The sequence below is a fragment of the Notolepis coatsorum genome (assembly GCF_963971535.1).
Source record: "Notolepis coatsorum genome assembly, chromosome: 8".
In the NCBI taxonomy this organism is placed as follows: domain Eukaryota; kingdom Metazoa; phylum Chordata; class Actinopteri; order Aulopiformes; family Paralepididae; genus Notolepis; species Notolepis coatsorum.
This window is the reverse complement of record NC_140172.1, coordinates 72,151,972-72,167,559: the sequence shown is the minus strand read 5'-3', so window position 1 is coordinate 72,167,559 and position 15,588 is coordinate 72,151,972. Positions and strand designations below refer to the sequence as shown.

At 45.0% G+C, this 15,588-nt stretch overlaps 1 protein-coding gene across 1 annotated transcript; it reads left to right on the top strand.

Moving 5' to 3' along the window:
• Positions 1–5,582: 5,582 nt before the first annotated feature.
• On the top strand, positions 5,583–9,865 carry slc5a3b (solute carrier family 5 member 3b). The gene is made up of 2 exons (XM_084320927.1): positions 5,583–5,779; positions 5,869–9,865. Exon 2 carries the CDS (start codon positions 5,908–5,910, stop codon positions 8,020–8,022), a length of 2,115 nt encoding a protein of 704 aa, XP_084177053.1. The 5' UTR covers positions 5,583–5,779; positions 5,869–5,907; the 3' UTR covers positions 8,023–9,865.
• Positions 9,866–15,588: the final 5,723 nt, after the last annotated feature.

Genomic DNA, 15,588 nt, shown 5'->3' with positions numbered 1-15,588 from the left:
CACCCCGTATATTCCGATAACGCTATATAAACCATGCTGCATTCATTCTGAGAGAAAGATCTATTATTCCAAATGCTATTTATAGGGTTTTGACCATAATTACACTACTGTTGCTATTTTACAATGAACTATAATGAACTACGGTTCATACAGAACATGCCAGTGTTATTATGCACAGAAGCTCATTTCCTTGTTGTAATAATATATTCTACCACTGGGTGTCAGCTAAGTGTGGTCCGAGCTGTGCGTACACATAAGCACAAAGTCAAGTTCAAGTTGAAATGGATGAATCCCACTCTTTGCTTAGAAATGATCGTACGCACAGGGTAAGCACAAATCTGTGCGTAAGACACGTTGATGAATGAGGGCCCAGGTCTGGGGAGCAGTGGTTAGACAATTCCTTTGCGTTGCCTATATCGCACCACTCCTTGTTTACCATGAAAGCTATGCCGCCTCCTCTCGTCTTTAGTGATTCTTCTGCCGTTCGGTCCTTACGGAGAACGAAGAAGTGATCTGCCGGTTCTATTGCATGGTTTGGGACGTCCGGAGTCAGCCAAGTCTCGGTGAAACAAAGGACGTTGCAGTCCCGAATGTCCCTCTGGAATTGGATCCGTGCTCTGATGTCGTCCAGTTTGTTTCCTATCGATTGCACATTGGCCAACAATATGCTGGCCGGGCAATGTGGTTCTGTGTCGCTTGGATCTCAATCTATTTCGGACCCCAGCTCTTCTTCCTCGCCGTCGCGCCTTTTCCTTGCCTCGGCCGCAACAAAGGATCTCCGCTGGCCACTGTTGTTGTTCAGCATTATACAACATTATAGTAGTGAAAATGGGAAGAGGGATTTCTGTTGTTAAAAGATGTGCTCAATTGTTACCACTAAATTCTATCAAACAGGTAATTCAAGCTCTGGTTTTGTCAAATCTTGACTATTGTTCTGCAGTATGGTCGAATGTAACGACGAATAAACTGAAAAAATTGCAAATGGTACAAAACAAAGCAGCACGTATATCGCTTCACTGTGAGTACAGAACTAATGTCGCAGCGATGCACAGTTGTTTAACTTGGTTACTTGTCAAACATAAGTTACTCTGCTCACTCATTGTGGGAATATTCTTGTTACAAAGATTCCCTCAATTTTATATATTATAATTGACAGACACAACCATTCCACCAGACATGCTTCTGCACGAGGTTTTACACTTCCAAAAGTGAGGTTGAATGCAATGAAGCGAACTGTCATGTTCCGTGGTATGCAGGAATGGAACTCTCTTCCCAGACATGTTAAGCAGGAAAATAGTAAATATTGTTTCAAAATCGTGGTAAAACAACATTTTCAACCAAAGAAATTGACATTCCCTAATAGATAGTGTGTACGTAAATGAAAATGTATGTGTCTGATAAAGAGATAGGTATATACGTAGATGAAAAGGCATGTGTCTGATAGGGATATATTATTAAAAGATTGTATAATTGGCTGATATGAACATAGATATGTATGTAAAAGCTAAATAGTATATTATGCCGTATTGTATTATGAATTAATTTAGGTATTATTGTATTGTATTATGAATTCATTAGGCGTATATATTGTTGTATTGTATTATGAATTTGATTAGAAGTTTTTATTGTTGTTTTAATTATCTGTATGACATGTGAATGTTGTGAGTGTATAACTCTGTAACTGTATTTTACGTGTTATGGACCCCAGGAAGAATAGCTCCAGCACTGCTGTGGCTAATGGGGAACCAAATAAACTTAAACTAGTGGTCAACAGTGTCAGACTGTGGTTGTACTGGGCAGCTCCTAATGGTCAACAGTGTCAGACTGTGGTTGTACTGGGCAGCTCCTAGTGGTCAACAGTGTCGGACTGTGGTTGTACTGGGCAGCTTCCAGGTGTGAATGTGTGTTAACTGTGTGAGTGTGAAGCAGAGCATAGCTGAAAAAGAGCAGAGCTCTGTGCTCAGTGAACACGCCCTGGTCAAATAAAGGTTTAAAAAGGGGAAAAAAAGCTTAAAGGAACACGCCAACCTTTTGGAAAATTAGTTTATTAGTTAGACAACAGTCGCACCGTTAGCCTAGCTTACCGTCATTCACTGGAAGTAGGTGTGCCAGTGTAGCCTAGTTCCCAACAGTCACGAAATACACTCCAAATACAACTCCAAAACCTTCCTGGCACAATCTTGTTTTGCTCTCCAGTTTAGCTCTTGGCCCCCATGTCTCACTCCCATCCCCATGATCTCACTCCCATGTCTCACTACCATGTCTCACTACCATCCCATGTCTCACTCCCATCCCCATGTCTCACTCCCATCCCCATGATCTCACTCCCATGTCTCACTCCCATCCCCATGTCTCAGTCCCATGTCTAACTCCCATCCCCATGATCTCACTCCCATCCCCATGTCTCACTCCCATCCCCATGTCTCACTTCCATGTCTCACTCCCATCCCCATGTCTCACTTCCATGTCTCACTCCCATCCCCATGTCTCACTTCCATGTCTCACTCCCATCCCCATGTCTCACTCCCACCCCATGTCTCACTCCCATGTCTCACTCACATCCCAATGTTTCACTCCCATGTCTCACTTCCATCCACATGTCTCACTCCCATGTCTCACTCCCATCCACATGTCTTACTCCCATCCCCATGTCTCACTCACATCCCCATGTCTCACTCACATCCCAATGTTTCACTCCCATCCCCATGTCTCACTCCCATGTCTCACTCACATCCCCATGTCTCACTCCAATCCACATGTCTCACTCCCACCCCATGATCTCAGTGTGTATTGTTCACATGCTAATTATCTTAGTATTTATCTATAAATAAACGCATTTGCTAAATCTGTTTTTGCGTTTCTGTCTTTTCTACCAGACCCTGTTTGTCTGCATTACTCAGCTATAATAAGCAGCAATTGTGTCAGTACCTGTATATTTAGTGTGTCAGTACATGTGTCAGTACATGTGTCAGTACCTGTGTCAGTCTGACACAGGTACTGACACATGTACTGACACATGTACTGACACACTAGTACCTGTATATTTAGTGTGTCAGTACATGTGTCAGTACATGTGTCAGTACCTGTGTCAGTACCTGTATATTTAGTGTGTCAGTACATGTGTCAGTACATGTGTCAGTACCTGTGTCAGTACCTGTGTATTTAGTGTGTCAGTACATGTGTCAGTACATGTATATTTAGTGTGTCAGTACATGTGTCAGTACCTGTGTCAGTACATGTGTCAGTACATGTGTCAGTACATGTGTCAGTACATGTGTCAGTACATGTGTCAGTTCCTGTGTCAGTACCTGTGTCAGTACCTGTGTCAGTACATGTGTCAGTACATGTGTCAGTACCTGTGTCAGTTCCTGTGTCAGTATCTGTGTCAGTACCTGTGTCAGTACATGTGTCAGTACATGTGTCAGTACCTGTGTCAGTTCCTGTGTCAGTACCTGTGTCAGTACATGTGTCAGTACATGTGTCAGTACATGTGTCAGTACCTGTGTCAGTACCTGTGTCAGTACATGTGTCAGTACATGTGTCAGTACCTGTGTCAGTTCCTGTGTCAGTACATGTGTCAGTACATGTGTCAGTACCTGTGTCAGTACATGTGTCAGTACATGTGTCAGTACCTGTGTCAGTACATGTGTCAGTACATGTGTCAGTACCTGTGTCAGTACATGTGTCAGTACCTGTGTCAGTACATGTGTCAGTACATGTGTCAGTACCTGTGTCAGTACATGTGTCAGTACATGTGTCAGTACCTGTGTCAGTACATGTGTCAGTACATGTGTCAGTAACGGAACGTAGACCAATCTCAGTCACTCTTATTGTCTCGGACCAAATTCGGCCACGCCCCATTTCCAGTAAAAAGTGGGAATCTCTAGAATGGGTTTTGGGCGACGGTGTTTACGGAAGTGCCTCTCAAGTTGACGATACACAACACTTTCTGTTGTCAGTAGATGGCAGCATTGGTTTAAAATTTAAAGGTGAAAATGTTGAAAACTACATGAATACATTTCCCAAGACCTTTAGCACAGGTCACAGGTCACTGGGACGCGTCTATTCTTTGACGCGATCTGAACAGCGGTAAACTATTAATGCGACCTCAGTACAGTGACCGCGAATGGTAAACTAATTATCTTAACAAAAGTGCATCATTAGCATTATGTTTGTTGTCTAAAGGGAAACAAAATGGTACAATTTAAGATTTTAAATGTTATCCGCATATAGAGGACAAATAAAACATCGTTAATTTGTAAGAAACCTCAATGAAAACGGCGCAGGGTAAGTAATATTCGCTATTGTTATGAAAATGTGATAGAATCCTATAAAAATGTGGACGCATTTGGTCACCGTGACGTTACCTGTGTCAGTACATGTGTCAGTACCTGTGTATTTAGTGTGTCAGTACATGTGTCAGTACCTGTGTATTTAGTGTGTCAGTACATGTGTCAGTACATGTGTCAGTACATGTGTCAGTCCATGTGTCAGTACATGTGTCAGTACATGTGTCAGTACATGTGTCAGTACCTGTGTCAGTACATGTGTCAGTTCCTGTGTCAGTACCTGTGTCAGTACATGTGTCAGTACATGTGTCAGTTCCTGTGTCAGTACCTGTGTCAGTACATGTGTCAGTACATGTGTCAGTTCCTGTGTCAGTACCTGTGTCAGTACATGTGTCAGTACATGTGGATTTGTTCCAAACTAAAGACTATAATGAGGTGTTTTTCCTTCTCTGTCTTTTCTGTCTTGCAGGACTGTTAACTCTCAGGTTTGCTAGACCAGAGGCCTGCAGCACCAGAGGCCTGCAGCAGCAGAGGCCTGCAGCTAGAACACTAGACCAGAGGCCTGCAGCACCAGAGGCCTGCAGCTAGACCAGAGGCCTGCAGCACCAGAGGCCTGCAGCACCAGCTAGACCAGAGGCCTGCAGCACCAGAGGCCTGCAGCTAGAACACTAGACCAGAGGCCTGCAGCACCAGAGGCCTGCAGCACCAGCTATACCAGAGGCCTGCAGCACCAGAGGCCTGCAGCAGCAAAGGCCTGCAGCTAGAACACTAGACCAGAGGCCTGCAGCACCAGAGGCCTGCAGCACCAGAGGCCTGCAGCTAGAACACTAGACCAGAGGCCTGCAGCACCAGAGGCCTGCAGCTAGACCAGAGGCCTGCAGCACCAGAGGCCTGCAGCACCAGAGGCCTGTAGCTAGAACACTAGACCAGAGGCCTGCAGCACCAGAGGCCTGCAGCTAGACCAGAGGCCTGCAGCACCAGAGGCCTGCAGCACCAGAGGCCTGCAGAAGCAGAGGCCTGCAGCTAGAACACTAGACTAGAGGCCTGCAGCACCAGAGGCCTGCAGCTAGACCAGAGGCCTGCAGCACCAGAGGCCTGCAGCACCAGAGGCCTGCAGCACCAGAGGCCTGCAGCACCAGAGGCCTGCAGCTAGACCAGAGGCCTGCAGCACCAGAGGCCTGCAGCACCAGAGGCCTGCAGCTAGACCAGAGGCCTGCAGCTAGACCAGAGGCCTGCAGCACCAGAGGCCTGCAGCACCAGAGGCCTGCAGCTAGACTAGAGGCCTGCAGCACCAGCTAGACCAGAGGCCTGCAGCACCAGAGGCCTGCAGCACCAGCTAGACCAGAGGCCTGCAGCACCAGAGGCCTGCAGCACCAGCTAGACCAGAGGCCTGCAGCACCAGAGGCCTGCAGCACCAGAGGCCTGCAGCTAGAACACTAGGGCTGGGAGATGATTTTCCTGCAGTTCATCCTAGTGAATTTGACCTGACGGTGGAGAACTTCCTTCCAAACAGCAAACCAAAGGAGAACATTTTCTTTGCTCCTTTTTACTTTAATACTAAACCTTGCCTTTCCCGCAGGACATCATTCGACCGTGACCTTTTCTGACAGAAGTTAAGATGGGTCCCGGGATGGAGGCGGCAGACCTCGCCGTGGTGGGCCTTTACTTCGTCCTGGTCCTCAGCATCGGGTTCTTCTCCATGTGGAAGGCGAACCGCAGCACGGTGAGCGGCTACTTCCTGGCCGGACGCTCCATGACGTGGCCCGTGATCGGAGCGTCTCTCTTCGTCAGCAACATAGGCAGCGAACACTTCATCGGCCTGGCGGGTTCCGGAGCGGCCAGTGGCTTCGCCGTGGGAGCGTGGGAGTTCAACGCTGTGCTGCTGCTGCAGCTCCTGGGCTGGGTGTTCATCCCCGTCTACATCCACTCGGGCGTCTACACCATGCCGGAGTACCTGTCCAAGCGCTACGGAGGCAACAGGCTGAAGGTGTACTTCGCCGCCTTATCCGTGCTGCTCTACATCTTCACCAAGCTCTCTGTGGATCTGTACGCCGGGGCGCTCTTCATCCAGGAGTCGTTAGGATGGAACCTCTATCTATCCATCATCTTACTCATAAGTATGACTGCGCTGCTGACGATCACCGGGGGGCTGGTGGCGGTGATGTACACAGACGCCCTCCAGGCGGTGTTGATGATCGGAGGAGCCCTCACCCTGACCATCATCAGCCTGGGAAAGGTGGGCGGGATGGAGGGAGTCAGGACTAAATACATGCAGGCGGTCCCTAATATTTCTGCCATCGTTGCCAGCGGGAACTACACCTATTCCCCCTCCTGTCACGTCGAGCCTAAGCCAGACTCCCTGCACATCCTTCGGGACCCTCTGGACGAGGACATCCCCTGGCCGGGCTTCCTTCTGGGCCAAACCCCAGCCTCCATCTGGTACTGGTGTGCAGATCAAGTCATCGTCCAGAGGGTACTGGCGGCCAAGAACATCGCTCATGCCAAGGGCTCCACGCTCATGGCTGGCATACTCAAAGTCCTCCCTATGTTCATCATTGTGATTCCAGGCATGATCTCCCGAATCCTGTTTACAGACGAGATAGCCTGCATCGGGCCAGAACACTGCATGGCCGTGTGTGGTTCTAAGGCCGGCTGCTCTAACATTGCTTACCCGCGCCTGGTGATGTCCGTGATGCCAGTGGGCCTGAGGGGGCTGATGATGGCTGTCATGATCGCTGCCCTCATGAGTGACCTGGACTCCATCTTCAACAGCGCCAGCACCATCTTCACCCTGGACATCTACCAGACCGCTCGGCGGGGGGCATCCCAGAGAGAGTTGCTTGTCGTGGGCCGGCTGTTTGTGGTGTTCATGGTGGCCATCAGCATCGCCTGGGTCCCCGTCATCATCGAAATGCAGGGGGGACAGATGTACCTCTACATACAGGAAGTGGCTGGCTACCTGACTCCTCCCATCGCTGCTCTGTTCTTGCTGGGGGTGTTCTGGAAGCGCTGCAATGAGAGAGGTGCATTCTGGGGAGGCATGACTGGCTTCGTACTGGGTGCACTGCGTTTGATCCTGGCGTTTATCTACCGCGAGCCTCGCTGTGACGAGCCAGACGACAGGCCGGCCTTCGTGACACGCGTCCACTACATGTACGTGGCTGCCGGGCTGTTCTGGGTGACTGGACTCATAGCTGTGGTGGTCAGTCTCTGCACTGCTGCGCCCGACGAGGACCAGGTCCGTACCACCACATTCTGGGGGCTGCGCGACGTGGACAAGCTTCCCCTCAGGGGCCGGGAGGAAGCCTACGGGCTGACGGAGGAGAGCCTCCACAAGGACCTGCCCCCGGACGTCCGGAGCGAGAGGTGTCTAGACGGGGCGGACGTCAAGCTCCTGGTCCCGTCCACAGAACACGACCCGGCGACCCCGAGCACAGAGACGACCCCGGTGACCACGCCCACCGACCACGTTGGTAACGGGAGGATGGAGCCAGTGGGGGCTGAGGAAAGCTGCCACGGCGACGAGGAAAGAGGCAGGTGTCTGCGTGTGCTGTATTGGTTCTGTGGTTGTGGGCAGGGGGCCCAGGAAGCCCAGCCCAAAGCGCTGGAGGAGGACGAGAGAGTAATTGCTGAGATGCTGTACGAGCCTCCCAGGGTCAAACTGATCCTCAACCTGGGCCTCGTCGTGGTCTGCTCTCTGGGCATCTTCATGTTTGTGTACTTTTCACTATAGTCCCGCCTCTTTTCACTATAGTCCCGCCTCCCCAGCACTGGACTGAAGGGAGGGGGTTCACAGGGGTGGGGAGGACATTTTTGAGTTAGACAAAGTTGAATTTTCAGATTTGAAAAGTGCTCTCTGTAATATTTACAGTTGGTTTATTACTGTAGCTCTTTAACAGGGTTTCTAAGTGTATTCTAATCATTATTTTGAAATGATTGAAGCTTCTCCATTAAAATGAAAGGGATCGTTTATGACTATAATACTGCTTATTTGGCACCAGTGTGCCAATTCTGTGTAGTGCTTATTGTTAATCCTGCATAAAGAATATCTACTGGGATTTATAGAAGTGTTGTAGTATTTATGAGTCATTTTTAATATATGCCTTATTTGACATACTGTATGTTTTCTATTTTGTAAGGCGAATAACAACTGTATTCTGTGCTTAAAGGGCTTTTCCCCCTCAGTGTCTACATAGCAACTCACTTTATACAAGTTATAGATTGTGACCATTCCAGGTTTCATCTCTCTGTACTGTGTGTGATTAGTACAGAATAATAACACTAGCACTTCAAGGTAGATATGCCTTTATCATGTCTTTTGTATTGTCCACCCATGTGTCATTCCAATGTGCTTTATACCTAGAGATGTAAATTGTCCAAAGCGCTTATGAGGAGAACATATTTAAAAGCATGGTTTTATGTTCTACTGTGACCCTTTAAAAGCATGATTCTCTGTTCTATTGGGACCATTTAAAACCACAATTCTGTTATACTGGGACCATTTAAAACCACAATTCTGTTATACTGGGACCATTTAAGGCTATGGGTTACATCTTATTTCTCTGTGATATAGGAATGGCTATTCCTCTGCTTTGTTTTTGTGTAATAGGTGATTATTACTGTGGTTATTTAACATGCACTTCCCTTTGATCGTGTTTTTTCTGTAGCTTATTTAATGGCGAGTCTAGAGTGTTAAATGTGTAATTCAACATCACTGAATATATTTGTCAAGGTATCTGTTATCCAGTCACATTATGACTGCTTCCTTCCATCCATAGAGAAGAAATAGTATCGACTAATGGTATTCACCATTTTGAGTCACCTAATTAAGAGTTGTCACAGTGTTACTGTTGACTAGTAATTTCTGGAGCTGTATTGTTGTTGTTGTTGTTGTTGTTGTTGTTGTTGTTGTTCAGTTTGTGAATTACATCAGCTAAGATGTTTTTGTTCTGATGTTTATTTGTATGTCGTTGTACAATATTCTACAATCTCGGAAACCAAGAAATTCAGCTCTTTATGCACCATTATCGTAACTTAACGAAGAACCGCAGAAGTACGATAGTCTCTCAAGATGGACCTCGTTCGCTCCCGCAATTTCCACACGCTTCCACCTACCCATCTGTAGTTCAGCAGCTCTGAAAGTGAGCCAGTCATTTCCCCACTTCTGTGTCCCTTGTGTCATCACTTAGATATACCTGTTAATAATTCATACTTGAAAACAAATGAGTCGAGGCCTAGCTATAGCTAGCGGCTGAGCAGAAATGTACATTTTAAAATATATTAAAAACAATTGTATTGGTCGAACACCTCCCGGTCTTACGACTACTTCCTCTTCTCAGCTGTCTTGAGAGACTACACAAGTACCGGTGCTCATGATTCTGTATTGGTTGGCACTGTTTGTTGTCCGTTATTATTTTAAGTTTTTCTTTTTCTTTTCAGGATTAATTTGAGCGCCCCCTAAATACAGTACATGTCTTCTATTAGGCTAGGCCGCTAGGGTATCTCTCCTGTATTGTATATTTTGTGCACTGCAATGCTGAACTGTGATTTAATTTTATAAACCTCTTTTTACCAAATGTGTCTTAGTGTGCAATGCTAAAGCAAAAGAAAAAGTAAAGCGCTGAGTTTTGCTTCTTGAAAATTAAATGTGTGCAGTGCAGTGAATTCCAGAGCTGTTGAATACATTTGCTTATAGTGGTGTAGTCTGCTTTAAGCTCATCTGGAATGCTATATCAACAGCAATCATAATGCAGATTGTAATGGAAGAGTTTGACTCCAAATCTAATATTCACCATTTATAGAATAATGTGATGCCTATCTCTTCACAAAATAGTTGAATTACTTAAAGGGGCACCTTTTTTGACAGTTATTGAGAGTAAATTAGTTTGGCCACGGTACCAGTGATGTCATTGGGGACATTGAATCTGTGTGTTGTGTTAATTACAGCTCAATGAAATGATAAGGTAGCAGTCCCTTATTTTTTCAGCCACATAATTTAATGGTGCTGTAATTAACACAACATTAGGATTCAATGCCCCTGATGACATCACGGGTGGCCATATTCAAACTTATAATAATAATAATAATAAACTTTATTTGTATAGCACCTTTCATACAAGAATTGCAGCTCAAAGTGCTTCACAGCAGCAAAAAAGACTGGCATACAAAACCGGCATAAAACCAGCACAAAATCTACAAAAAAGTGCAGACATAAAATAAGCATAAAATAGACAGCAGCAAAACAGACAAAGTCAAGGCACAACACATCAAATCATACCGTTTTTCACATTAGGATCTAACATCCCAATAGGCCTCTTTGTTTACGGTTTGATTATCACTGATATACATCTGTAGCGCATATGCACATTCAATTTGCTTTAGTGATTTATGATCACAGGGCCTTTAACCCATAATTATCTTTAGTGATTTTATGATTAACCCACAGTATCAGGGACTTTAACCCACAGGGCCTTTAACCCACTTTGTATTGCAAAATAAAAGTATTATTTACTCTCAATAACTGTCAAACTAAATGAATGTGTAGTTCAATGGTGTTTTCCCTATAGTTATATAGCAGCAGGCTTTTCTACATTATACTGTGTAGTTCAATGGTTTTTCTCCTAGTTATATAGCAGCAGTCTTTTCTACATTATACTGTGTAGTTCAATGGTGTTTCTCCTATAGTTATATAGCAGCAGTCTTTTCTACATTATACTGTGTAGTTCAATGGTGTTTCTCCTAGTTATATAGCAGCAGTCTTTTCTACATTATACTGTGTAGTTTAATGGTGTTTCTCCTGTAGTTTATGTAGTCGCTTATGCCTGTATTTCTTTTTACTGTTGTGAAGCACTTTGAACTGCAACTTCTGTAGGAAAAGTGCTATACAAATAAAGTTATTATTATTATTATTAGTTATATAGCAGCAGGGAGTGAATGAATGAAAACTTTATTTAACAGATTGCAGAATGGGTACAATACAGTACGGCTCAATACACACAATTGTTAAGGGGATGCAGACCAGAGAAAGACGTTTGTCTTGTTTACATCAGGGTCCCCCATTTTCAATTCATAGACACCAAAAGCAACATCATCACTACCACTACAGATAAAACGTATACAATAGAAACGTTTGAACTCTGATGGTTAAGGATTTAAATGTTTTTTAATTGTTAATGCTACCACCTGCATTATGACTAAAACAATGGCCGCTGTGGCAGGGCCGTTGCTGACCATTTTGGTGCCCTAGGCCATACACCCACTGGCGCCCCCCCCCCCCCTTTGTAGATTTTTTTGTCAAATAAGTTGTGCAATAGTCAATTTTGGTGAGTTGTTTCTACACAATTCACTTATGACATGCGGCTGTGGGGAGGAAGCCAAGCACCAGTGATCCATTTAATGCTAAATCATGCATTTATATATAGTGCTTTTATCCAAAGCATTCATTCATTCGGGAGCACTTTTTCATTGAGAGCAGTTAGGGGTTAAGTGTCTTGCTCAAGGACAGTTCGACATATTGCCCGGGAGGAGTGGGAATCAAACCGGGAACCTTTCCGATTACCAGACGAGCACTCTATGCTGCAGGAAACACTTTGCTCTGAGTTGTAGAGCAAATCCTGTCATATTTACACACCTGCTTAATATTTACCAATGTTTTTATAATAACTGCTGTGTGGAGAAGAGCTTTAAAACATTGTTTCTTTTCGGAGAGAAAATATTGAAACACTGTAATTTTTAAGAGATTTTATTTTTAGAGGTTGAAAACCAATCAATAAAGTTCCTGTGGAGACAAAAAAATAAAGTTGTTTTTGTTTGTTGCTCCTGTGAGACGTAATCGGAGGAATTTAAAGTCACAATCAGTGATCCAAACAAATTGGGTAGCGCCACCATCCAAAAACATTTAGTTATCCGCCCCTCTGCTATGCCTGTTATAAACCTGTTCTCAGTCACAAGAGGATTGGTTTATTCAAGGCTGTCTTTACACAACGCCAATTGTCAAGGTTGGATCAGTGTCTCGTAAATCACTCCTGTCACCTGAGCTCTAGATATAATATATATTTGCAACCATTGTACACACATGTGTACACACACACACACCATAATTTATATCCCACTTCTGCGCTCACTAGTCGCCCACTCCCACTAGCTAGCTACATTGGGCTGGCAGCTAACAATCTACAAACTAACTAGCTAATGTTATCACTCTAGAAGTAGAGTTGCTAATAATTATAATTTCTTAATAATTACAATTTCATAATCTTTCTCCCACTTCTACTCTCACTACCTAGTCTGCTGCTCCTGCTCTCACTAGCTAGCTACATTGGGCTGAGTTGCCACCTTTCATGTAGAAAAATACCAATCTCTTAATAGACTCAATCTCTTCCCACAGCCAGAAAAATAGATCAACTTACCCAAAATTTTCTTTGCTGAATAACTTCAGGTGGGATGTGACATGAAACAGGGTTAGGGTTTTGGTTGGTTGGTGTGTGTAACCCGGTCGCGTCTATTCGAAGCCCAAACAACTCCTGCTTCCGCGTTCGAGTTTTGCGCTCTCTGATTGGCCACTGACCTACGGTATTACGCCCCCCTTATCTACGCCAGTTCTGCACGCCCAACTCTACTGCTCGCTAGTCCTGCTTCTACTAACAGTCTGCATTATCCAATTCATATCAATCGAAATAACGTATCTATATTAACGGCTCGCTAGTTCTGCCTCTACTAACAGCCTGCATTATCCAATTCATATCAATCCTCTCTATATTAACGTGATTCCATCAACACAACATAAATGTTCAAAACACGACAAGACCGTTTTGCATCACTTCCCACGGTTCTCTGCACTTATTCTACCGGTATAGTGCGGTAGTTGTTGCAACGGTCGGTATTGGGTCTTTGGGTGAATACTTCATTGGCGGGGAAGAAGAACACTGATAGCGGGGTGTGGACCGTCCCGCGAGCCCCAGACCACCGCCCCGCGAGCCCTAGACCACCGTCCCGCAAGCCCCAGACCACCGCCCCGCGAGCCCCAGACTCTGGGGAGCCTCTGGGGCTCGTGGGACGGTGGTCTGGGGCTCGCGGGACGGTGGTCTGGGGCTCGCGGGACGGTGGTCTGCGGCGCGCGGGACGGTCCACACCCCGCTATCAGTGTTCTTCTTCCCCGCCAATGAAGTATTTACCCAAAGACCCAATACCGTGGCAACAACTACCGCACTACCGGTAGAATAAGTCCTGAGAACCGTGGGAAGTGATGCAAACTGTCTTGTTGTGTTTTGAACATTTATGTTGTGTTGATGGAATCACGTTAATATAGAGAGATGAAAACAATACGTTATTTCGATTGATATGAATTGGATAATGCAGGCTGTTAGTAGAGGCAGAACTAGCGAGCCGTTAATATAGAGAGATACGTTATTTCGATTGATATATGAATTGGATAATGCAGGCTGTTAGTAGAGGCAGGACTAGCGAGCAGTAGAGTTGGGCGTGCAGAACTGGCGTAGATAAGGGGGGCGTAATACCGTAGGTCAGTGGCCAATCAGAGCGCAAAACTCGAACGCGGAAGCAGGAGTTGTTTGGGCTTCGAATAGATGCAACCCGGTCAGCACTGCTTTATGTTGCACTGTGATACCCTGTTCCACCAGGGGGGCGTAACATTGTTCACTTTCATGTAATTAACTTCAGATAGTATAGCATTACATTACTCAAGTCTCAACTCTTGTTTAATATACTTTTTAGATATAAAAAAATTCAAAAGAAGAAGAAATAAGGGTAATGTTGAATTTCTCGATTTGAGGTACAATGGAGAACTTTGGTCATATCAGGTGTAATCTTCTAGATGGAAAGGTCATCTTGGACTTAAATTGAAGCTTATAGATGTGGGACGTTTTTCATATCCATGTGAGGCAGCAACATGTATAATAAAATACTTTATTATCAAATTATCACTTTTGATGACAATTTGTCAGGCGGACAGACATTTTTTTGTCTTTTGGGGTATTCTGAGGGTGATATTTGACAATAGAAAGGTAGTAAGCCCCAGAGTATTATTCTGATACTTTCCCCTATGTGTCAGGATACACCATGCAAAGTTTCAGACTAATCTGACCATTTATGCAGTTGCAGTACCCTCATATTTGCAATTACATCATTTCGCCAGAAGCTTTTCCCAAAAATAAGTTTTTTTTACCCCTGAGGCCAAACAGGGCTGAGTTGGGGGTGGTCATTATCAACTCGTGATGGCCCAAGGTATGGAATAAGTAAGGGATAATGTAACGAGGTCATTGTCGCAAAATAATTGACCGACACGGAGTTTAAAATACCGAGCCGCCTCGGCGAGGTGTTTTAAACGTCAGTGAAGGTCAATTATTTTGCGACAATGATCGAGTATAGCTATACATTATCCCGCTTATTACATGGCTAACTTACTAACAATATACCTAATTCATTTTACATCGACTCGCAACAGTAACACTGGTTCTGGCTCCGCTGAGTGCTCGTCGCTCCGCCCCCCAGCAGCTTCCCCGGCAGCCGGCAGTTTGCACTGATGTCAGTGGGCTTGATTGCGAACAGCTGCGCACAGCGGTCATTATTGTGGGCTTGATTGCGAACAGCTGCGCACAGCGGTCATTATTGTCCCACAGCGGTCATTATTGTCTGATAACTGACCTCTGACGCGCGCTATTGACCAATCACAAGCAAGCATTTCGGCGAATGTGAAAACGCCATGTAATAACAGGAAATAATAATGAAAAAAAGGTAGCAAAAAACATCCTGAGGGGTGGACCTGGCTCCCGGCCTGCATGGTCCACTCCTCATGTCCTGCAAATGCAACTGCGACTCAAGTAAAAAGTAAACAGTACACCACATGCCGCCGAAAAAAAGGCTTAACCAGCCACAAGGCGGACAGCTTCGTCTTTATAAAAAGGCCAAAGACTAACGCTGTTAGCGCAGCAGCTAGCAGCGCTACTGAAGTCCTGTTAATAGTTACTGCGGCTGCCACTAGACCGTGACTGCGCTGCTGCTCAACCACCACAATGCTGGGGACCGAGTCAGTACCTTTTGGAAAACTAAATACTAGGGATGTCCGATATTATCGGCCGATATCGGCATTAAAATGTGATATCGGAAAATATCTGTATCGGTTTAAAAAAAAATATATATATATATATATATATATATTTTTTTTTTTTACATTTCTATAACATTTATTTACCCAGGCAAGCAAGTAAGAACAAATTCTGATTTTATTTATTGTCAAAAGTATGCATAATGTTGTGTTAATTCCACAACAAAAGATATGTAA

Excerpts from the sequence above, each read along its gene's own strand:
- slc5a3b (XM_084320927.1), top strand. The coding sequence starts at position 5,908 with ATGGGTCCCGGGATGGAGGCGGCAGACCTCGCCGTGGTGGGCCTTTAC.